The following is a 25,636-nucleotide window of genomic DNA, read 5'->3' on the forward strand; positions in this document are numbered from 1 at the left end:
TAGTATTGTCTCTCAAAGTAGTTCCCCTCTGATTGCACACACTTATTCCAGTGCTTCTGCCATTGATGCTAACATTTCTGGAACTCATCTTCTGTAATATCCTCCAAGACCCTCGTGACAGCTTTTTGGACATCTTGTGTTGTTTGAAAATAGTGTCCCTTGACCGCCATTTTGACTCTTGGAAATAGAAAAAAGTCGCACGGAGCGATATCTGGTGGCTGTGGTAGTACTGACATTTGTTTTGAGGTTAAAAATTGCTGTACTAACAGAGCAGTATGGGATGATGGGATGGCGCATTATCGTGATGCAAAATCAAATTATCAACAATGTTGGCATGGACACGAAGAACTCTTTTACGAAGTCTTTCTAAAATTTCTTTGTAGAAATATTGGTTAACTGTTTGTCCAGGAGGCACCCACTCTTTATGAACAATTCCCTTGGAATCAAAGAAGCACACAAGCATGCATTTCACTTTTGACTTTGACAAGCGAGCTTTTTTTGGTCTGGGTGATCCCTTTGAGCACCATTGCGAACTTTGGCGTTTTGTCTCTGGATCGTATTGAAAAAACCAACCTTCATCACCAGTGATAACACGGCTCAACAAATCTGGATTGATTTCCGTTTGCTCTAACAGATCGGCTGCCACATTTTTCCGTGGTTCTTGCTGTTGTTGTGTGAGATTTTTGGGGACCATTTTTGCACAAATCTTTCTCATACTAAGATCTTCAGTTAATATTAGACGAACCGTTTCTCGATTGATGTTGAGTTCTTCTACAATCATTTTCACGGATAATCTTCGATCAGATCGTTCGATTTCACGCACCCTGCTCAAATTGACATCTGTCCGTGAGGTTGATGGTCGTCCACTGCGGTCTTCATCTTCAACATTCGTTCTGCCTTCACTAAAAATTTTATGCCACCGAAAAACTTGACCTCTTAACATAACCTCCTCTCCAAAAGCCTTCTGAAGCTTACCATAAGTTGTCGTCGCGTTTTCACCCAATTTAATGCAAAAAGAAATGGCATACCGTTGCGCAATATTTTGCGGTTTCATTTCTGTGACGAGAGACACAAACACGTGTTCACTTATTACAGCACAACTCACGACTGAGCAGTTGCATTAATGTGCTAGATGGACTAGAAGTAGCTTATAGACCAAGGTCAAAGATGGTGTGCCTACGCAAGCTGCAGGGTTGCCACATCTTGCAAAGAAAAATCAGTCTCATTACTTTATTGTCGCACCTCGTATATATTAAATTTTAATATTTGGTTAAATGGTAGCACAAACTAATATTTTGTAAAGCAATCTATTAATGATTTTGATTTTCTTTTATAGAAGTTATCAAATATTCCTCTTATAATAAATTATTTAATTTATTGAAAACAATTAATAGATCACTTAAACTTTAATTCTCAACTTTCTGAATTATTATGCTATGCATTCAACATAAAGATATAGAAAGTATCAATTGTTATTAATTATTCTCTAAAATTATTTTTAATTACTTGACTTATTTAATTACCATGTTATATAAATGAAAACATCATTTATAAACACCAGATATCATTTAATAAAATATTTTCAGGTGGGGTATGGCCACATTGCCAGATGGCATGACACTTGAAGAGGTTATTTCGACAAGACGAAAAGACTGCGAATCTACAGAATATGAAAACAATACAGGTATGTTAACACTCAATTTATACTCCATCCAACCAGTTGCTACATGTGCTTGAAAAACACAATTTAAATACAACTGGAATGCTTTGCCAAAATAAGTCTCAATTTCCAGAAGAAATTTTTCATTTAAAGAAATTTTTAGAAAAAACATCAGTGTATTTTGTGACAAGGAAACTTCATTACTTCTCAGATTCAAAAAAAAAAATTATTTTTTCAAACTTATGAACCAGAGCCAGTGCATGAAGCTAGAAAGCTTAGATGGATAGAGATAGATGAATTGCTAAATCTCATTAAAAAATGTGAGCATTTCTATATGTAAATAAAATAATGAAATAAATTTGTTCTTCACATGTTTATTAACATAAAAAATCTACTGGTAATAGTGATAGCAATGAAACAAATCATTAAATAGTAGCCCTAATCTGAGCTTTAGGTGCTATATAGTTCATTTATTGCATAAACTGATGCATTAATTTTGTTTCTTTACAGTGTCAATCCCAATCTTGTATGGCTATGACCCAACAAAGTACAAATATAACTAGCAGAAAATTGTCTTTGTTGAGAGAGTAATAATAGCATTCATAATGAAATCAGTCTCGCAATAAACAGACTGAAAATGTCACTCATAGAACAAGGCTTTGTAATATGCTATTCAGCATACTAAATGAGAAATTACTTCAGTCCTCACTTTTCCTACACACATCTAGGAAATATAGCATGAGATTTTGTTATTCATGTCAGTGACTCAATTTTCAATATTGACTGGTAACTTATATTAGCTTGCCAACTATTTTTTTTATGACATCTAAGACAAATACACAAAAAACAATGAGAGAATATATTAAAATAAATATGAACAACAAAGAAACTAAGATACAAAGATAAGGTGCTTTTATTTTTACTTGATCAACTATTGAATTTGAACAACTTAATAAAAACAGACCAATTATTCATTATAAAAGAATTATTTACTATATAGTCCATAAAAGTCATATTTTAAGAACATATTTTACAACTATAAAAGTTAAAATCATAGTAGATCAATGATTGTCATACATTTTATGTTGCTACTACAGTGTCCAAAAAGTGACGCAACCTTACGGGAAGTTAGAATAGTTGTTGAAAGTGGCCTCCATTATGCAATTCACATAATTGAATAGGACTTGCATGCTCTTAAACATAATGTAACATTTGTTGAGGAATTGAAGCGACATATCTCTCAATTTCACTCTGCAATTCAAGAATGGTGTGAGGATGAGCAGCATCCTTATGGTAAGCAGCATCCTTAAGGTATCCCCACAAGAAAAAAGTCAGGAGGGGGTAAATCAGGAGACCAAGGGGGCTACAACCCCTTCATATCACTTTAACATGAAAACACTGATCCAAGAGAGTCATAGTGTTGTTGTCTGTATGAACCGTAGCATTATCCTGCTGAAACCACATGTACTCTATCCGGTCTGCAGGTACAGTGTTTAAAAATTGTTGCACCATTCATATGTAGCACTCACTGTTCATTGTGCCATGAAAGAATGTAATGAACATTCACCTACGTGACATTGTACACCACCAAATACCCACTTTTTGTTTGTGCAGCTGATATGGATTTTCTATACATCAAATATATGAATTGTGTGCATTCATACATCCATCAAGGTGGAACCATGCCTCATCAAACCAAGACCAGTCATCAAGTTCTTCCCCATTCGGCATTACATATGATATGAACCACTAACAGAAAGCTACACGTTTTCAAGCATCTGCAGGTAACAACTGGAGAACAACACGAATTCTGTACATCTGAATTCTAATTTAAAGACGAATTCTGATTCATCTTTAAACATTTGCACAATGCTGTGTAGGCACTGCCAACGAAGAGAGACCAGTCTAGACGTTGCACAAACTTCTAGAGACCAACAGAATATGCAGCTTGTATGTCAATCAACTTTTCTGGTGTTAGCAGTTTTGGTTGACCACTTTTGGCTGCATCTGCCACATTCCCTGTCTCTTGGAACTTGTCATACAGCCATTTGATGGAGAACTTGTTTGGTGCATCCACTCCCTACTTTTCTGTGAAGGGATTCTGGGTCTGGCCATAACTAACACATCTAATGTATCAGGAGACAATGAATATTCTCTACTGCATTGTGTAACATGCAAAAAAAAACATTCTTCCACCATAAGGTTGCATCACTTTTTGTATAATCAGCAACAGTTAATCAGTAAATATTTAATTAGTGAAAATAAAATAAATGCAAGATAAAACTGTCTTTGCCTGTTTAGCTTCATAATAATAGAAGCTAAACAATTAAATTAAAACGAACTAAAATTACAGGGATATAATCAAACCAAATAATGATCACCAGATAAAATATAATATAAAAAAAAATCATTGAAGTAATTAAATATTAACAAAGCAGCAACATAGTATGTGTGATAATCATTTATTTTGATCTTTATAAATATAAAATACATTCTTAAAATATGACTTTTATGGACTACATCTTAAATAATTTAGTGGCACGTTCCAAAACTGGCCAACTCCAAATAAAATATATAATTAGATTTGATGGGATTCAAAACTTTAGGTCAAGAGGTAAATGTACAATCAAACTGTTATAAAAGTGGTTAAAATAAAATTTATATGTGTATGTGTGTGTATTTTGTCTTTCTTCATTTAAAAACTTAATCGTGCAACAAAACTTGCTAACTCCAACTTAGTTACAAAACTGTTCTACTCTTACCAGTAATAAAAATAACTCATTTTTTCTAGCTCCATTTCTGCAATGGTAAACTTTTAAATATTTAATATATAAACTTATGTTCTTCTTATAAGCAGCTACATTGTTAAAACTGATTATTTTAAATAAAAAAGAGGGAAACAGTTGTTTTAAAGTTTTCAGGATAGAGGCTGATTTCTATTATCCAGATAACTATTTACATTATCTGATATTTAATATTTAATATATTATTTACACTAATATATAATTAATTAATAATTATTTACACACAAGGCCATTATTATTTTTTTTATTTTTTTTTTTTTTTTTGCTTATGTATTATAATTACATTGTGTTTAGGCAAGTACAAATCAGAAGAAGTACAATGACTAATTTATTGTATAACATTATTTCTCCCAATTTTTCTCAAACTGGCAACACTTATGAAACACCTGACCTGGGGTTCAAGAATCAAGGTCTGAACTACTTTTTCTGAAAACTTATATACCCAATTTAGCAAGTTCCTTCGGTGAAAGAGTTACTTTTGAGAAGAATGTCAGTGGGCCTGGCTTGCTTATGTACAGAAGCATAATCAGCTTGTTGAAGAAGCAATTATGAACCACTTCACTCCTTACTTTTTAGAACACTTGGTATAGGATGATTGTTATTCATTAGAATAGCAATCTATTCTTTAGGCTATATCATTTTGGACATGAGCTGTGCTATTTATCATATCTATTTATGACTCTTCAGTTATAGTATGTAATTCTATACATCAGTATACCCCGTTGGCTATTATTATTATTTTTATACTGATAATAGTAATGTTTATGTTTGTGTAAATGCTTCTTATGTTTATAGTGCAAATAGTTAATGAATGGCTAATAATTTGTTTTTTTATTTTGTTCTTTTCTGTTATTAGAGCTGCAGTGCCCAAGGGAATTTGATGGATGGAGCTGCATCAATACTACCTCTGCTGGACAAATAGCACAATTTCCTTGCCCATACTTCATTCTTGGATTTGATCCAAAAAGTGCGTTAGTTAAAATGTAAAATTCACTTCTTCTATCAGTGACATGTATAAAATAAGCTTGGTCATCAATATGAAAGCTGCGTGATCTTTCAGATGTTACCATCAGTTGCTATATAAAGTCTAAGAGGCTGCACAGTAGCTTACTATTGTCATAAATATGTAAAAGGAGGTCCATTTCTTTCCTCCTCAGAATCATATACTAATTCATTTTTTATCTTTCCATTAATCAGATAAATTTAATTCTATCAATTAATATACTTTCACTCTGCACTGACAATCAGTCAGACAACTTCATGACAGTTATTTATATATATATATCATAAATAAATAAATACATGATTTATGACATTTAATAAAGTGCATTTAAAAGATCTCTCCATATATATGTATTAGGTTACCTAGAGAGTAAATGCATATATTATAAAGATTTTTAAATATTTTACAAGTAAAACTAACAAAATTATTTTGTTAATTTTTAAAATTTTTAATATTAACAATATTAAATTAAAGTAAATCTATGAACCTTTAAAATAACCTAGTACAAACACAAAGGAAGCACTTTCTAAAAACCTACTGCACGGCTAAAGTAGTCAAGTTAAGATGATAAATAATATTGCTACTGCATATATTAAATTGAGGGACCACTTTGAAAATTGATAAATTAAACTCGCTGGTGGGAACAATTGGATTCCTGAGAAATGTGAATATAAAAAACAATCTCAATAAATAATTAGAGGAAGAGAAATTTATTTCTCATTGTTAACATGACTTGCATGAAATAATTCATATATATTACCATCCTAGGTGTACAATTACTTTCCACTGTTGTACTCAAAAAATTTAATATTTCACACCTATGAAATTTAAGTAAATTCTGAAATGTTTATTGCTTCTTAAGTATTTCATGCTACTATAAAAATACAATCAGATTAATTTTCCTACTAATCATCCAAAATCATCTATTGAAATTACTGGATTCCAGATAAAAACTCCATTTGAGAATTGTTTTTTAAATTATGTATCCTCAAGAAAACCCATTCTAATCATCTGTGACATACATCTAAAGAATCTGCAAAATGCATTGAAAATATTTAATTCTTATAAATGAAATTTAAACTTAATTATTTTTATCAATTAAATTAAATATATATTCAAGTTTCTGGATTTTTTATAGGTATATAATCCCAAGAATATTAACTTCATTAATGTAAACAGTTAGCTACTATGTTTAGCAAATGTTATACAGTGAAATTGAAGTATATTTTCTTGTATGCCTCAGGCTGTAATGAAGTTAAGGAAATTTTACTTGCAGGACTCGCACTTATTTACAATAGTAGTATTGCAATGCCCTGGTAAACCTTCAAGAAATCAAGCCAAAAATTTAACACAACTACTCACATGTTGTATTTTATACCATAGTAACAATTTTTAGTAAATATCACATGCATTTTAGTATAAGTCAAAGACATGTACTTAAAAGAGATTAATATAAGATTGGTAAAATTTATTGCTTAATAAAAAATTTCCTGTTCCATCTGACCAAATTATGTTTGTATCATCAAAATTATACTGTAACTAGAGTATAATTTCAACAAAAAAAAAAATCAAAATTTTTAATAAAAAATTTTAGGTTCATTTCATTCAATGATATTTGCATCATCGAAATTTTACTATATCTAATGTAAATTTACAACAAAAAAAAATCATAATTTTTAATAAAAATTGTTAGGTTTCATTTGACCAAATAATGTTTGTATCATAAAAATTATATCTAACGCATAATAACGAAAAAAAATCAAAATATTTAATAAAACATTTTAAATCCCATTTCACCAAATGATATTTATATCATCAAAATTATACTGTATATAATGTATTAAAAAATCAAAATTTTTAGCAAAAAATTTTGATTAGTTCATAAAAATTTGATTCAGTTCAACATTCCAACCTGACATCTAGACTCACACATTGTATTTTAGTCAAGATTCTGACAGGTCTCCAATTAAATTCCAGTATCTTGGAAATTTTGAATTTTTTGTGAAATCTGGTAACAACTTATTAGGCACAATAAACAAATTAAGAAAAACCCCCCCCCAAAAAAAAAAAAACAGTTAAAAAACTCACTTTTGCTTAAAACATAAAAACAATATATCAAACCTGTTGTATAAAAGAAAACAGTTCAAATTTCCAAAGAATAACACTTTTATGATACTTCAGAGTCACATTTGTCTAATGAAGAATTTACTTAGAAGGGTCAAACAATAACGAAAAACAATTGAAATACTTATTGATAATGAACAAAATCATTTCAAGAATTCTTTCCTGTTGATAGTCGTAGGACCAACTGAAATTAGTCATTTTAGAATTAACGGCAGAAATTGATTAACTGACTGACTTCTCTGAAAAGAACTCCAGCTGATCAAGTTATAATGAGATTGTTCCAAAGACTCTCAACTTGTTGGCTTTAATTTATATAGACAAATGAAGCATAATTATTTTTTAAGATGAACCAGACAGGTTATTATCAACTGAAAAACAAGTAATAGAGTACTGTACAACTTCAAACTATCTAGAGCTGTCATAAAATTTTGAGGATAAGCTATAGAGGATTATAAACAACTTTCACAAAAATAATTATATATTTTATACCTTTTTTTTTTTGTTTTACTTAAGCAATCCTTTTCCATTCTTTGTGTTATAAAAAATGAAAAAATAAGTCATCTACTTGAGATTGATGACCACAATGAAAAATAAGATACAGTATTAATTTTAGTGAATCATACTTGAATCCTAAACAGCTTCAGAATTAAGCAATACATTTTAAACAAATAACTTCATTCATCACTTTAAGCATCAAGTGATTTCAAGTAAAAACTTAAAACTAACTTTCTTATTATCACTTTTTTACAAATTCTAATTTCTGATTTATTTGCAGTTTCTGTTTGCACATAGGAAAGCTCTTCTCAGAATCCAAAATATTTATACCTTTTCTAGGTGCTTTAAGGTTTTGATTATAGTTTATAAACAGCTTATATTTTTCATTTCTTGAAAGTACTATTAAAGTAATTATTCCCGTTGAATTTTCCAAGGTCTTTCAGTTAGACATTGCACTGCATGATGCCCTTTCAAATTTACATCCAAGCGTTCACAAGTTGGTTTTCTATGAATAAAGCATCTGCAAGAACGAGTTTGAAAATCACAGCATTACAGATGTTAGGTTTTCATTGAAAAATCATTAATTGGCTTTCTTTTACTTTTCCTCTATTTAGAATAAATATTAGGAAGCATTTTCTACAAAAAGGCAGTATATATTTTTTAATTAATTCTTGTTTTTCATAACAACTATTTTTTTCTGTATATTGAGTACATCTGAGTACATACACTCTAAAATAAAAAAACTAGTTTTTTTTACATTTTTTCACTACTATTTTGTGATTATGAAAATTATTAATGTAAACTTCCACGTAATAATTTAAAAGGATTAATAACTCCTAAATCCATTTCAACCAATAAAAATACTCTCTCACTTTCCACCCCTTTCTCTCACTCTCTCGCTCTCTCTCTCTCTCTCTCTCTCTCTCTCTCTCTCTCTCTCTCTCTCTCTCTCTCTCTCATGTACATGCACATATATATATATATATATATATATATATGTATCTATGTATGTATGTATGTATGTATGTATGTATGTATGTATTTGTGTGTATGTAAGAGAAAGAGAGAGAGAATTACAGAAATTTGACTATGACAGTGATACCCAATAAATAATATTTGATTTTTTTACTTAAAATATAACATTTTATATTTTACATTTTACATTTTATTATATTTGCTGAATAGATCTGACAAAATATCAAAGACTTTTTTATGTCAGAATAATACAAATCATTACAAGTTTGTTTTGGTTCATACATTCACTATAATAATGATACTCTTGAATAAATGAATGAACAGTTAAAATATTTATAGAAATATTAACATAATACAGAAAGAATTATTACCTGATAGTTTAAATTTAATATGTAATGTACTCTCTACTTAATGAAAAAAGAACTGTTATGAGCTGCTAGGATTCTATAGTAGAATGCTGTGATGAAGGATTTTAAAAATCATGTCTAATCATAACCTTCTTAGCATAAAAAACACTTGAAAAACAGATGTAAAGGAACAAACAAAATTGTAAAATTGTTGTTGGGAGAACAAGCACTGCGTTGGTTAGATCAGATTTTAATAAAAATTAATGTTTCAGCATATTTAGTAGCAAAATTGTTCAATGACATTAATCATCAAACATGAAATCATGTTAAACATTTTATTTTAAAAAAAGTGAAAAAAAATTACATAATCCTGTAAGCTAAATTAGCTTAAATTTTAAAAATCATTACTGCAGAAATGTCTGTTTATATTGAAATACAGTATTTCATTATTGAAAGATAATAGGCAATTTATTTTTTACTAATATGTTTACTGTTTAAGTTTTAATTTAAAATAAATCTTTAATAAATTCTGAATTTTTCACTTTATTTTTTTTTAATTGTTATTTATTGTGTGTTTATAATTTTTCAAATGATCTATCTATATTGTTTTTAAAATGTTTAATCTCAGTTTACATTGTATTTTTATTTAATTTAAAAAATGAGGTATTTTAAAATATAGTTATAAAACATTATACAAACAGAAATAAGAAAATAAATGTGTCATAATATAAATAAAAATAATAATAAAACTCCTGATTATCAGTAATCCTGAAACCCTCCAAGAAAAACACATTTGTGATTTATAACATACCAAAACAAAACTCTTGAGTTTACATTGTATCAGCAAATGTACGGTTTCACTACCAAAATTTATTTCAATAACTGAAGTGGATACAAAAAGTAATAGTACCTAGAGAGAAAGTTAGAGTGTTCTACAATCACAAACAAAGAGTGGATTAAAGAAAAGTGTTCATAAGTGGAAAGAGAAATGATTATTGGTAAAATAGACGAAGTTGGTAAAATAGACAGAGCATACAGGAAAGTTAAGGAAAATTTTGGGGTACATAAATTAAAATTAAATAATATGTTAAATAAAGATGGTACACCAATTTATAATACAAACGGAAAGGTCGATAGGTGGGTGGAATATATTGAAAAGTTATATGGAAAAAATGAATTAGAAAATGGTGTTATAGAGGAAGAAGAGGAAGTCGAAGAGGATGAATGGGAAGAAACAATATTGAGATCTGAATTTAAGAGAGCATTGAAAGATTTCAATAGCAGAAAGGCTCCTGGAATAGACGGAATACCTGCAGAATTACTGCGCAGTGCACGTGAGGAAGCGATTGATAGATTATACAAACTGATGTGTAATATTTATGAAATAGGGGAAGTTCCATAAAACATCAAAAAGAGTGTTATTGTCATGATATCAAAGAAAGCAGGAGTAGATAAATATGAAGAATATAGAACAATTATCTTAACTAGTCATCCATCAAAAATCTTAACTAGATTCTGGATAGAAAAATTGGGAGGTGAGTGGAAGTGTTAGGAGAAGAAAAATTTGGTTTCAGGAAAAGAATAGGGACAAGGAAAGCAATTTTAGTGCTCATGTTAATACTAGAAGGAAGATTAAAGAAAAACAAACCAACATACTTGGCATTTATAGATCTAGAAAAGGCATTTGATAACATAGACTAGAATAAAATATTCAGCATTTTTAAAACATTAGGGTTCAAGTACAGAGATAGAAGAACAATTGCTAACATTTACAGGAACCAAACAGCAGCAGTAATAATTGAAGAACATAAGAAAGAAGCCATAACAGAAAAGGGAATCTGATAAGGATGTTCCCTATACCCGTTACTTTTTAATCTTTATATAGAACTAGCAGTTAATGATGTTAAAGAACAACTTAGATTTGGAGTAACAGTACAAGATAAAAAGATAAAGATGCTACGATTTGCTGACGATATAGTAATTCTAGCTGAGAGTAAAAAAGACTTAGAAGAAACACTGAATGGCCTGGATAAAATCCTACACAAAAACTACTACATGGAAATAAACAAGAACAATATGAAAGTAATGAAAATAATGATAGAAATAATGTAGATGGACCACTGAATATAAAAATAGGAAGAGAATAGATTATGGAGGTAGAAGAATTTTGTTATTTGGGAAGAAGAATTACTAAAGATGGACGATATAAAATGCCAAATAGCACAGGCAAAATGAGCTTTCAGTCAGAAATATAATTTGCTGACATCAAAAATTAATTTAAACACTAGGAAAACATTTTTGAAAGTATTGAAAGTATATGTTTGGAGCATAGCTTTATGAAGAAGTGAAACTTGGACAATCACAGTAACTGAGAAGAAAAGATTAGAAGTTTTTGAAATTTAATGCTATAGGATAACATTAAAATTCAGATGGGTGGATAAAGCGACAAATAAAGAGGTGTTGCAGCAAATTGATAAAGAAAGAAGCATTTGGAAAAATATAGTTAAAAGAAGAGATAGACTTATAGGCCACATATTAAGGCATCCTGGAATAGTCGCTTTAATATTGGAGGGACAAGTAGAAGGGAAAAATTGTACAGGCAGGTAACATTTGGAATATGTAAAACAAATTGTTAGGGATGTCGAATGTAAGGGGTATACCGAAATGAAACAACTGGCACTAGATAGGGAGTCTTGGAGAGTTGCATCAAACCAGTCAAAAGACTGAAGACAAAAAAAAATAATCAAAAACAGTATTTTAAATCAGAACAAGTGTCAATGGACATCAGCTATAAAAAATATTTATTATACATGCAAACTTTTAAATTAGAATAAGAATTTTTCATAAGACATCAGTTACAAGCAATATTAATTATACTGACAGAAGTTTTTTCATATTTATCTGATAGTAAATAAACTTAAACTGGGTACAGTATCAAGATATAGAAGATATAGAAGTCTTTAGCTTATTATAATGCTGATTTTGATGCTGAGCAGTGGCATCCTTAAAACAAACCGATTTCACCAAAATTCACCTGTTTCTTAAAATTAAACACAATCATGCTTATCTCTATATAAACTTTGAAGATATCATAAAAAAAATCTTTTTAACTCATAATTTTGTTAGTATATATCATATTGAATGGACTGACTATTCTGTACCTCCTTTTGACATTACAGACATTAATTTAACAATAATGTTATCGTTTTCATGCAGAAAACAATTTTCTGCAAAAGATGATGGACTTAATTTTGGTCTTTTCATTTTAATGGGATGGTATATATGTATGCACAATTTTCATAAGAGGAAAATGAGAGCCATATATGGGTAATATTAAACATCTCTATAAAAAAAAGAAACAGTAAATTGCATTTAACGCTTTAATGATAATACACCTTAGTATGTTTGAAATTTATCATCAGCTTTTCAAAATATCTATCTCAGAAACATTAATTATTGTTTTATCAAAATAAATTGTTTATTTCAAAAATCTCTTTAATAATCAAAATCTTGATTTAATCTTTATCACTTTTTTTAATTTTTTCATAATTTGTGTGAAAGGTATGGCTTACTCTTTGCATAGGATTTGGACAAAGAATATGTTTAAATGACGGTTCATGGTTTCGACATCCTGACAGCAACAAAACCTGGTCAAACTACACAACTTGTGTTGATATGGAAGATTTAAAGGTAAGAAATAATTGTTATTTGGGTTTGCAAATCATTTATTTTAAAAATTCATAACAACTCATTCAGGAAGAAATAACTGGTAATCAAAATATGATTATGACATGATTAATGTTTTTACACTGTTGAATTATAAAACAAATTCTATCTTCATCATGAATTTTCTAATTTTTCTTGTCACCACTTTCATCAAAGTTCTCCTGTTTCTTGAAATTAAACCACAAACATGTTTATCTATATGTTAAAACAATTTTTTTATGATGACTTGAAAGTTAACTCATAATTTTGTTAGTATATATCATATTAAATGGTCTGACTATTCTGTAACTGTTTTTGATATTACAGACATTATTAAATCCTCGATCAGATCATAATAAGATCCCTCAATTACTTATCTGAAAAACTTCTTAAAATAGTTACTTTAAATATGACACACAATGAACCAGTGGCAACTATTATATATGATTGTCAGATTGATATCAAAGTATACCGAAAACTTTTTTTTTTAATTATATTTTTAAAAGAGCTGATAGCTACAGAAGAAATTTATTTATTACTATTGTCCATTTAAAAAGTGCCCATTTATAAGTGTCCATTTATAAGTGCTAAAAAACAGACATATAGTAGTAAAAGGAAGATACATTTTATTGATGCAATAAAAGTGTAATCTGGCAGTGTCTCATTCTTCCAGTTTGAATTTGTTTCTAAAAAATCATTTTAAGCCATATTCTCTACTTTCCTTGATAATACAGCATAAGAAAAGGCAATATAAGCTAAAAAATTTCATATCTATATCTTTCCACAGAATATGACTGCACCATAATTAGAAAACTACCAAACTTCAAGAAACAAAAACCAAAAGATTAGGCTAGTACTATGATCATCCTGTTTCTTCCGACTTCTTTTAATGAAAATAAAGAATGTTTTTTTTTCTTTAAGCAGCATTTACACTTACTCAGATGAATTTTAATAGTTCACTATTAAAGATAACGTTTTCAGATTATGGCCCATCATCAGTCTTATAAAGTTACAATCAACATAAAAATTAAAACTGTATTTTTAAAGTAATATTCTAACTCTGTTAATCGCGTAAAACATCTACCCCTCCTTTACCATGATGAGTTTAAAAATAAATTAGTTAAAGACTTGTTATCTCTTAGAATAATTTCAATTCATGGCTACCAGTTTAACAAATTCATTCTACTCAAAAACAGTTTGATGTGATTATTTGTATTTATAATAAATATTACATTTTCCCTGGTGTTCTATTACATGATATTGCTTTTATATCTAATATTTAACTTTTTTTTTCAATATTTATTTATTACGCTATGATTATTTATTAGATACTCTGCCACGTAATGTTTTTGAAGTGTTGCTTTTGCATTCCCTGAAATATTCTAAAAATCATTAATGGTATCCATTACAGTGTATATTTGTTTACACTCATGACATTCATTTTTTCCACAAACCACATACTTAATTTGTCTTATTAATTAAAAAATAAATTAGAATGCTTTTTACAGTGTTGTATTTCCAAGAATCTTTAATTGACAGAAATTTAACTCTTACTTTGACTTCTAGTGGAAAGAAACAAAACATATGCATTACTTTCAAATTTATTTTTTTATTTAACTTATGTGGTTTAAACGATAAAAAAGTAAATTGTTTGTTCAGAGTATTCCAACAGGTAAGGTATTTCTGCAAATGATTCTACAGTTAAATATAAGAAAAAACATAGAACCACATAAACATAAAACCAGAAATCCTTTGTTTTTGAGTTACGGATACCAAAAAATTCCATCTTAATTTTTGATTTATAGGTAACGTATGCAGTACTAAAGTTTTTTGGACACTAATTAAGGTAAAAAATTAGTGTATTTTTATGTCATTTGACCTGAAAGAAGTGGTTTCCAGAACTACATCTAACATATTTTAGGAAAGTCACATAAAACTAAAAAAAAAAATCACTATTTTTAAGGGAATTAAATTCTAAAAATGCTGATGTAAAATATTCAATAAAAAAACAGACACTAGTTTAAGAAATTTCACTCTAATTAAGAGGAAAATGATGCAGAAATTTTTGTAGTTCTAAATAAATAAAAAATCAAAATTATCAGTATTCAAGCTATTAAAATTGTAATAGTACCTTTTTTAATAGTACCGTAGTATTAAAATTAAAGATGATTAATGAACTAATCTAAACTCCATTTAAAAATATGAAAACCTAGTCCACTGCATGAAATGGACTCTATATCATTTCCTTTGGGACCTACATCATCTGAAGAATCATTTTTTTATAGACTCTAAAGAGTCTAATAAGTCAGTTTAATAAAAGCACTCATAATTCACATTAGAAATAAAAATTCATCAATCCCTTTAGCATGCCACTAGCTTGAAGGAATCATAATGAAGCTTGTATTGAGCAAGATTCAGTATTTATCATTATTTAAACACAAATCAATTGCAACTTGGATATACTAAATTTTTTTTGTGAAAGTGGAACAGCATGGATAGGAAAATCATTACATAAAAAAAAAATCATCAGCCAGATAGGAAGGTGCACTGGTTGTGGGCGAGAAGGAGTATAGTAGTAAGTTAGTCACTAGTAACACCTGAAAAAGTCTATTTTCCTACTTTCCTAAGTGGTAGCTTATCTACACATTAAACTAGGTTTGATGAAAAATTCAGTTAAAACAAAGAATTGCAATTGTACAGGATTTCAGTTTCTGAAAGCAAAGTTACCAAATCTAAGTGATGCTAAGGTGCTAAGAAGGCTTACTTCTTAGATCACAAATGAGAAATGTAATGAATGATTCTGCATTTGAAAAAAGTCAGGATGCATTTCAACAGGTTACTGGATCTAAAATCATTTTAAAATGTAATAAACATCTAATTTTCTGGGAATCATAGAAGATAACCATAGGGAACTTGTAAGTGAGCTGCTTCAAAACTATTTGGGTGTGATATGTTTCTCAAATTCATTTCTTAAATTCACATTTAGATTTTTCCCTGATAATCTTGATGCTGTAAAGAACCCAAAGAACACATTCACAAGGAGATATCTACTATAGAAACATGCTACCATGTAAAATGAAACCCAAAAATGGTAGATAAATAAAGTTGCAATCTAAAGATCAATCTACCAAAGTCAATTACAGCAGAAAAGCTAAAGAAATAGATTTTAGGTCAATAGTTGGTACATGTAGTGAATTGTTTTATTACCATCACAGTTTTTTTTGTTGCACATATAATGTTTATTATTAAAAATTATCCTCGGTACAAAAGATTTGTTAATATATTTGAAATTTGTGCAAAAAATTAGTATAAATATTAGCGATTCATTTTTATTTAAAGCAAAAAAAAGAATAAAATTTGTTGTTCATTGTATTTTAGATTAAACATACCTGCTATGTACTAAACTGTCAATTTAAATTTTTAAATATTAACCACAGAATCAACATTTTGTGATCTCCAATAGTGATAAAGTATATTTGTTAAACTTTCCTGATAAAACTACTCAAAATTTAAACCAAGGTGATAGAAATAAGCTACATAAAAAAATCAACACTCCATTCATGAGAAAAGCGAGTGCAAGGAGGAACAAAGAAAGCGAGATTGACTGACAATTGTATAGACATACAAACAAGCATTTAATTTTATTTTCGTTTAGGTTTCTTCAGAACCTTTCAAAAACTAAATGGTTTGGAATTCATATTCATGCAGTGGGCTATAAAAACACACTTCAAAAGAGATTTTAATAAATTTATGTCATGTAATTTCATAACAATGTTTTTTTTTTTTTATGAAAAACAATTAAAAAGTAAATAATTAAGTAGACTAATATTTTTTAAATAATTTAATTAGGGCAGTTGTAACCACCTATCCTTTGATATATTCAGCTTATATTGAAGATCTATTATCTCAGAAACTATTAATGCTTCAAATTTCTCAGGCTTCAAATTTTTTCTGGATACTTTGTATTCTAAGTGGATTAGACGCATCTAGAATTAAAACTATAAATCACTTCCCTAATGAAATATAAATTATTATTAATAATAATACTTTTTTTTCAATTTTTTAGGAATTGTTATTTTTTGAAACAGATAATTATTCACATATTTACATAATTCTAAATGTATTGAAAGATATATACATATAAAATAATGACAAAAAATTTCATGTTGTTATCTTCAGCGGTTCGTAAGATAATAGGTCATAAATACAGAAAAAAAAGATTTTTGGAAAATGGGGTTTAAAAATTACATAAATAAGTCTTTTAAGTTAACTGTTTTAAAACTGCCCAGCTTCATAATCTGGGTCACCAGTGTTAGCTTCCTGATCTTCCAGCTTTAACTTTTTATTTCTGCTTGTCTGTCTAGCCTTTTTCTGTATCTCTTGACCTGTTTTTTCTGCCTTGGTTACTTATTTCTCACCAATCTTTTTTTAAAATTCCAAGGTGCTGTAGAACTTCATACCTGCTAATGTATCTATTATTAAATGTTTACACTGCAACATGTACTCCAAATTCAAATGTTTCCTTTCTCACAAAGATATTTTTTGCAACCGGTTCCAAATTATGTGCTTGAGACCACAGAAAGACTGTGGTTGCGTCTGCTCATGGAGATATTTTTTCAACAAATCTTCATTAGATAAACTTTGAAATACTGGCTTTATAGCTTGAAGAACAAACATTGGGAAAAGGGTTTTGTGTGAGTAAGAACAGTTTTTACTGGCAAATTTGAGTGCCATTGTTTGCAAAACAGCTACGACGCAATTTTTTTTAAAAATCATAAAAAATCTATTTTTCAACGTACCATTATGAATCTTATATCAAATGATTCAGAGAATATTGAAAAATAAATTGAGAAGAAATTCCAAAAAACAATATTTTTGACCTCTTACCACTTTTAAAGATTTTATTAAAAAAAATAACTTAAATAAAACTGAAAGGAATTAATGTAAGAAGAATTATTAAATTAAACTGATATCACCAAAACTTATTTTGAGAAATTATAAAAAAGTTTATTTTGGGAAAAAATGCAAAAAGAAAAAATAATTGTAATAAACTAACAGTTCAGTATGTTATCACAACCTTGAGCAAGCTTCATAAACTCATATTTTAACAAAGGTTGGATGAAATGAAAGAATGGATTCTACAAGGAATCAAACCCAAGACCAGTGAATCTAGAAATCAGCATATTAACTTCTAAATAAATTAGCTGGCCTGAATAATTATACTTTATAAAATAAAATTAAATTTTTTTTTTGAAAAAAATATTAATTTTACAGAGTTGAAATTTTGTGCATAGAGCAACAACTCTTTCATTCACCTGGATCTGAAAAAGCATTGTAAAACTTCCAAAATAAAAAGTGTTTTGCAAGCATGTTTTTGTAATCATGAAATCCCTATTTGCCATTACCAGCCAATAGGATTCTATAATCAAATATCATATTGCATTTCATTTCATAATAAATATTTTATTCACAATTACTTCAGATATGTTGGTATAATTATTATGGCAGAAGATGTTGTCAATCTATGTATATACTCTGATACAGCTAGAATACCAGTAATAAAAATAAAAAATTTATGGAAGTATGTTTTAGACATTGTTATAAGAATGAACCCAAACAAGTATTGTACCATATTTAATAGTTGTGTCCTTACCAAATAGTAAATATGATTATGCAGTTGAAAATATACAGATTGTATCACAAAGTTCTCCCAGGACTTTCATAGCATATTCTATTCATGACAATAATGGGGAGAGTTCACACAAACATATGTCCTAATTTGCTTCATTTGCGAATTATGGCCACTGAAACGTTTCGCTCCCCATTGAAATGAGGTCATAGTGAAATCTTTATGATGTTAATCAAGTAGAAAAAATTAGTGATTTCTAAGGACTTATCACCTGAAAAATTGAATAAAACAAGTTTCAGAACCATATCTGTAGTAGTCTTTGAGAAATCTGGGGTGAGAACAAATAAATTGGGGTAAAAACCCTGTTTTTTATGTTTGACGTACAATAAATTTGTTAAATGGGTGGTAATAAACACAAAAAACTTTTAAACAAAACTTGTAGAAAATTTAATTCTGAACAAAATGATATAAGATAGAAAGTAATGGTGTAAGATCTGCTATTTGCCATCATACCCAGGCTCATGTTTGCTGCCCCAAAGCACAGCTCTATTTAAATAGTTTTGAGAACTTTTTTTTACCATTAACTTGTCTTTGATAGCTAATTTCTTCCTCACATAAAAGCTCTTCTGAGTCGTATTAGTATGTTTTTCAACTCATTCATTGATATTTATTAATTTTATAATTTTTGTAACAACGTAATCTCCTTACTATTTAAGTAATTAACACATAATCATACATTCTATCATGTTCATTAATACTATCTTGCTCATCTTTATTTTCAAACTGAATAACTCCTTCCACTATCATTTATACTACTCTTTACTTACCTCTTCTTAATATTCCTAATTTAATCCAAAGGTACAATGCTGTCAGTCAAGAATTTCCATTTTTTTATCTTCAACTACAACTCAAGTCTCAATTTTTTATCTTACTTTAGATTCCTTCTTACATAAATTAAAATACAATTGACTGTTTTTAGGAAATGAAAAAGTTAAAAACAGTGAGAATAAGCTATATACATGTCTCATTCCTTTTTTACTACAGCTTGCTTCCCTCTTCTGCTGCAAACAACTTTTCTTTCTCTATATCTCTATATCCAGCATTATTTTTCTTTAAATCTTGAATATTACTTTCACATTACATTATTAAATAGAATTTGACAACTTTATTTTCTTTAGCTTAAATTTGAAAACCAGTCTCAAAGATAAATTCTTCTTTATGTTTCCATGCTTTTTCTGAAATGAAACAATTTTTTATCTAGTACAGTGTACTCCACCAGCTCTATTCTTTTTTAAACTATTTCATTAAATAATTTAGATTATAAGATGTTAGACTTAATCATCAGGTATTACATCTATCTGATTAATTTATTAATTATCAGATTAATTATTACATTAATCTGACTTAATTTTACCAGTCTCAAAGATGGCAAATTTATGTTGTCATTAATTTGTATATCTGGTTCAGTGATAAAAAATTCAGTTTATTATTACCAATAAAAGTATAGTAATTCTGATTATGTATCAACTATTCTTGTAAATCTCTATTCTTATTATCTTCTCTAATTAATAATTAATAGATTTTATATCTTTTAAAGAAATAATTCCAACCATTGAACAAAATTTCAATAAAATAATTTGTTTCATTTTCATTCTTCAGCAGCTCACTGGATATTTTTTTCTCTGTATGTAGTCCTATATGTTTATACCACTTTCAGAAGATTTTTTTGAGTTATTAGTGCTTTGGCTTTATTTCTCCCATTTTATTTTCCTTATGCTGCATCTATGTTCTCTGTATTACTTTCTACTTCGCCTTATTTATTTCCTTTAACTCAATTTCCTTTGCTTAATTATAATAATTATATTTTACTGACCACATTTTTTAAAAGTTTAACTTATTTTTGTCAATGAAATACAGTAAATTTCAATATTTATATATATAAATGAATGGCAGAATGCAGTATAAATAGTTCTTATATATTAAATTGAGAGACACATTCTGATCCTTAGAGCAACTTCAATCTTCAGTCTTGATGTTTTTTTATAATCTACATGTAAATTAATTGTATATATATATATATATATAATTTTAAGGAATTCCATATATATATATATATATATATATATATATATACGGATTCCTTAAAATTTATTCAAAGCATTTTTTTTTAAATTAAGAAATATTGCTATATTATTTATTTACTAATTGAAGTTACTACCCTTATATGTGCACCCATAAAATATACAGAGTTTGGTTATATACCAAACAATATTAAATAAGCAGTACAAATAATTATAAGAATTTTATTTCATCTACTTGTTCCAATTTTTTATTTGTTTCAGTTGCGAACTCAAGTTAATCTGATATACAAGACTGGATACACAATATCGTTAGGAGCACTAATCATATCTTTATTTATATTTTTTTATTTTAAGTAAGTAGTAAAATTATTTTAATGAAAAAATCTGTTGTCTGCCTGTTATAATTGTAAAAATATATCAAATTGCCAGTATGCTGATAAATAAGGAAAAATTAAGAAATGTAAAATTTAGAAAATTAAAAAAGCAAAAATGATTATACAATACGTTCGAGAAGTCCCCATAGCACTTCCTGCAATTAGCATGTTACCACTTTTGAAAATCGTGTGGTATTCGGTTACTAAGAAACAATTTCTTTACTGTGGTTGATATCCTTGCTCTCAAGATCACTTAAGACACCTAGTCGTTCTCTCACCTACTTTCTCATTCTCTTGTTTCATTTACAAAGCCATGGCTGATGGGAGCAATTACAGTACTGAGGTGTGACTGGTGACGGAGTTTGGGTTCTCAAACAACATACCAGCAAATAATGCCACAAATAATCAATGGACTTCGTAAATTCTTTGACAAGAACCCTTCTTGTAAAGTAATAATGTGTGGATTGGGAGAAACTTGCACTTGCTCCCGCCAATGTTAAAGATAGACAGCTTACTGGACAAAAGAAGACGTGATTAGAAACATATATTTCTGTCGCCACTTTGATCAAGCAGTCTCCAATCAAATCTATTCATAATAGAGTGGATGAAGTTAAAATACCGCGGTCAATGCATGATCTTTTTAAAAAATACTTAAATATGAAACCATTTACACCAGCATGTGTGATTGAATTATCCAACGGTGGCATGGAATAGTATATTGCAGCCTGCCATGGTTAATTAGCATGATTTCAAGATGTGATGGCTAAAACAAAAGTATTATTTTCTAATGAATACGCAATTTATCACAATTCATGAGCCATGAATATAGTTTTCTTGGCTAAGGAGAATCGTTATTTTGTGCATGAACTGGAAAGGAATCCACCATGTCATGACATAGACCGGAGTGACATCATGATTATTTTCTGGATCATATATTTTTTAAGACTACGTGAATGCTGATTCTTATTTACAAATTTAGAAACTTTTGCAAATATTAGCACAATGTTTGTCTGTATAGCTTCAAGAGAAAGGTATCAGGATCGTGTCTAGCTATTGCAAGACAGAGGTCCACTTACTTTGCTTTTCAAGCACGCGACTTCCTAATTGAACAATTTCTAGACCTCTGGAATGATTCCAGTTCACAAGCCCCATTGCAATGGCCACCATGACCTCGCCTTGCCGCACTCGACAATTCGTGAGAATAATCAAGGACTATGCATTTCAACGTCAGTACACAAGTGAAGACTTGTGAAACAGTCTGGATGAGCCTATCAAACCATAACACTAGAGAAGCTTGGCAACATCTCAAGGAGGATGTGGAAACATAAAGCTCTGTGCACTCAGTACGATGCTGCATACTCATATCCACTGAAAAAATAATTGGCAAGTACAAATATATATAAACATTCAAAATATGTACTAAGTCCAGAGCTTGCATTTCTCTAGGGATTTGGAGACTTCTCGGACATATTGTAGAATATATATATTGTATGTATATTTTAGTTACATCTTATTTTACACAAATATTTATTATTTTGTAGTATTATATAAATATATAAATTATTACCAGTTGTTAAGTCTGTGTAGATGGTAAATTCAAAAGTTTCCTTTATTATGTGAAAAATTAGAAACAATTGTTTTTTATCTACAATTTTAGAAAGAACCATTGCTAAAAATCTTCAAAAATATGAAGAAACAAGCCACCATATAAAAAATAGTGACATAATGTCCAGCAGAATTGTCATTATAATAATTTAATATATCATCACGTTCACGAAAAAAGTTTGTAAATATTTTTATGAAACTTATGTGGGTTGAATTTGGTCACAGAAATCTTTTAATAATACATCAAAATAATTGCTTGCGATATATAATAATAATATCACAGTCAGAAAACCACCTTCTATTATTTTTCTTTCCTTGGTACTCTTTCTAAGACAATCCGAAAACATTTTACTCCAAATGTGGTAAAATGTTACTGAACTTGTACAAATTAATTGCTCGTTAGTTAGGAGTTGTACCAGAAAAGAACCATTTTGAAATCTATCTGTGAAAACAGATCTAAAAAATTGTATCTTTCACAACAGAAATAACCTCTTTAACCATGTGGTTGGCTTAGCTACCGAAAATAGGAACCAAGTGCAAGAGGTGTGGCTAAGATTTGAACTCATAAATCCCAACTCGCCCGATGAAGGCTATTTATTTATGCAGTTTCAGGTTTACTTTTGTGAATTTTGTTGTTTGCTGTTAGAAAGGGTGTAATTGTTTGTTTTGTTGTTGTTTTGAGGTATTATTTTCTGTGTAATTGGTTGCTTTGAGTTTTTGTTGCTTGGATGGTCTTTTAAATCACCCTTCTGGATGGCTTTTACTTTTGTTTTAGCGTATTCTGTGATAAAATACATCTCGATTCCTCCCCGAAGGGAGAAGATCCCGCCTCGTAGCGTGTACGGTCGCTACACCACCCCCTCGCGTTCCTAGCCAGTAGTGGCTTTAACGGAGGACAGCTTCTCGCCCTCAAACTGATTGCACACCACAGCGTTCAGTTCAGGCCCCGCAGAGATGCCACCGATGCAGATGTCCCTCGAAGCATCTGCATCGGTAAAATTCACCCGGAGATAGTTTTAAGTTTATGCCTTCAAAAGAAGACAATGGATACCTGCAGCTACCACGTCGCCCTCAGTAACTAAGCTAGAAGCCTAACCGCGGAATGAAGACCCCGCGCCTAGATCTATCCATTAATGAGCCTATTCCATTGAATGTCTCGCAATCGAGGCAAACTAAGCACTACAACAACTTTCCCACTAAAAGTGTTAATCACAGCGAAATTTGGTCCTAGTTCCCTTAAAGAACCCCGCTAAATTACTCAACATGAGTACAAAGCTAACAGACTTCGTTCCACTCTACCGGGGAGAGGAGAATGAACGCCTACTCCCACTCAGCTTCCATCGCGAAGTCCCGCGTGACATTCAACATCTTTCGTAACCGCCGTCGAAACGCCGCTGCATACCACCGAAGCGGCACCCAGCCACGTCCCGCCGACAGTGTCGTGTGCTCATAAAACGTCCCCGTCGAAGTGCGACCGCACCCCCCGGGACAAGGAATACCATGCCCGTTGGCAACGGCCGCAACTCCTCCGACAGCTTAATTCCAAAATCAAATTGACAACTCTTAAATCTAACCGAGGCACGCTGCCTTAAGCGCCTACCTTCGGCCAGTCAACTGCCCAGGTGGTCCCTAGCCTCCCAGGTTCCTATCACCTACTAAATCCCTTCGGCAGTCCTGCTCAGGGCGAGGAAGCGAAGGAAGCCAGCAACTATTGTCCACTCTCTGCGAGTCCTCCAGTTGACTCGCAAATCCAAAACGGAGTTAACTCTCTCCAGTTCCCTAGTAACTCTGGTACGCTCAACTTCGTACCTGGGACAAATGTGTAGGACATGGTCCACAGTGTCATCGACCCTACAGTCCGGACACAAGCCGGAATCAACCAACCTAAACCTAGCCAATTTCTCCCTAAAGGCACCATGTCCGGAGAGAAACTGCGTCGTGTGCTGATTGGGGGATACCCAGCTAACCGCTCGCAACTCTCTAACGACCTGTAGAAGAATCGTTCCACCTATCTTGCCAAGAGTCAAAACCGTGACCTTCGATCTCACGCATACGCCCTGATGTAAGAAGGCCTCCCCTTCTTTGCAACATACCGCTGGCTACGTTCCGTAGCCGAAATATCCAGGGGTTTGATGCCTGCGATCACAGTTACTGCCTCTCACAAGACAGTCCTATAACCGCCGACAACCGCTAATAAAAGAAGACGCTGGGCTCTTAATAGAATATCCTTATAACATTGGTACCGCATACGATGAGCCCAGACGGGCGCAGCGTATAACATAATGGCCTCGCAAACACCTTTGTAAAGAATCCACATGGTATGGAAATTCAACCCCCAATCGGGATGGACAACTCTACGGACACCGAAGAAAGCATCAATAGCCTTCTTCGCCACATACTGCCAGTGCTCCTTGAAGAGAAGCCTCTCATCAAGGATAACACCCAGATACTTCTGAAGAGTGACATACCTAATTGGAAGGCCGTCCATCACAACCCGCGGGTGGCGAGTTGCAGCTAGCCGGCCCTTCAAAAACATCATAGTGGTTTTCTCCGCACGGAAAACCATCTTATGCTGAAGACTCTACAACCGCAATACCCTACATGCCTGTGCCACTCTGAGCTCGATCTCAGCACGCGAACCGCCCTCGACCAGCAGCTGCCCATCGTCAGCATAAGGCACGATGCGACAGCCACTGGTCAAACGCTCCCGCATGAGAGAATCGAACTCGATGGTCCAGACGAGTGGACCTAGTACACTGCCCTGTGGACATCCTTCAGACAGGGTCTTTCCTACTTGCGAACTGCCGTCACGAAGGACAACAGTTCTATCGCTG

The 25,636-nt window shown here is 30.7% G+C and overlaps 1 protein-coding gene across 2 annotated transcripts in view; it reads left to right on the forward strand.

Annotated features, from left to right (window-relative positions):
• The window catches only part of LOC142318102 (calcitonin gene-related peptide type 1 receptor-like), a 237,195-nt gene that overhangs the window by 165,708 nt on the left and 45,851 nt on the right, over positions 1 to 25,636 (forward strand). For both annotated transcript variants that reach the window (XM_075354631.1, XM_075354632.1), the window contains exons 3-6: positions 1,587 to 1,684; positions 5,321 to 5,431; positions 12,992 to 13,098; positions 21,085 to 21,176. In XM_075354631.1, coding sequence (XP_075210746.1) covers positions 1,587 to 1,684; positions 5,321 to 5,431; positions 12,992 to 13,098; positions 21,085 to 21,176 — 408 coding nt within the window. The remainder of the gene's footprint in view (positions 1 to 1,586; positions 1,685 to 5,320; positions 5,432 to 12,991; positions 13,099 to 21,084; positions 21,177 to 25,636) is intronic.

Source organism: Lycorma delicatula, chromosome 1 (assembly GCF_047948215.1).
Source record: "Lycorma delicatula isolate Av1 chromosome 1, ASM4794821v1, whole genome shotgun sequence".
Classification (NCBI taxonomy): Eukaryota; Metazoa; Arthropoda; class Insecta; order Hemiptera; family Fulgoridae; genus Lycorma; species Lycorma delicatula.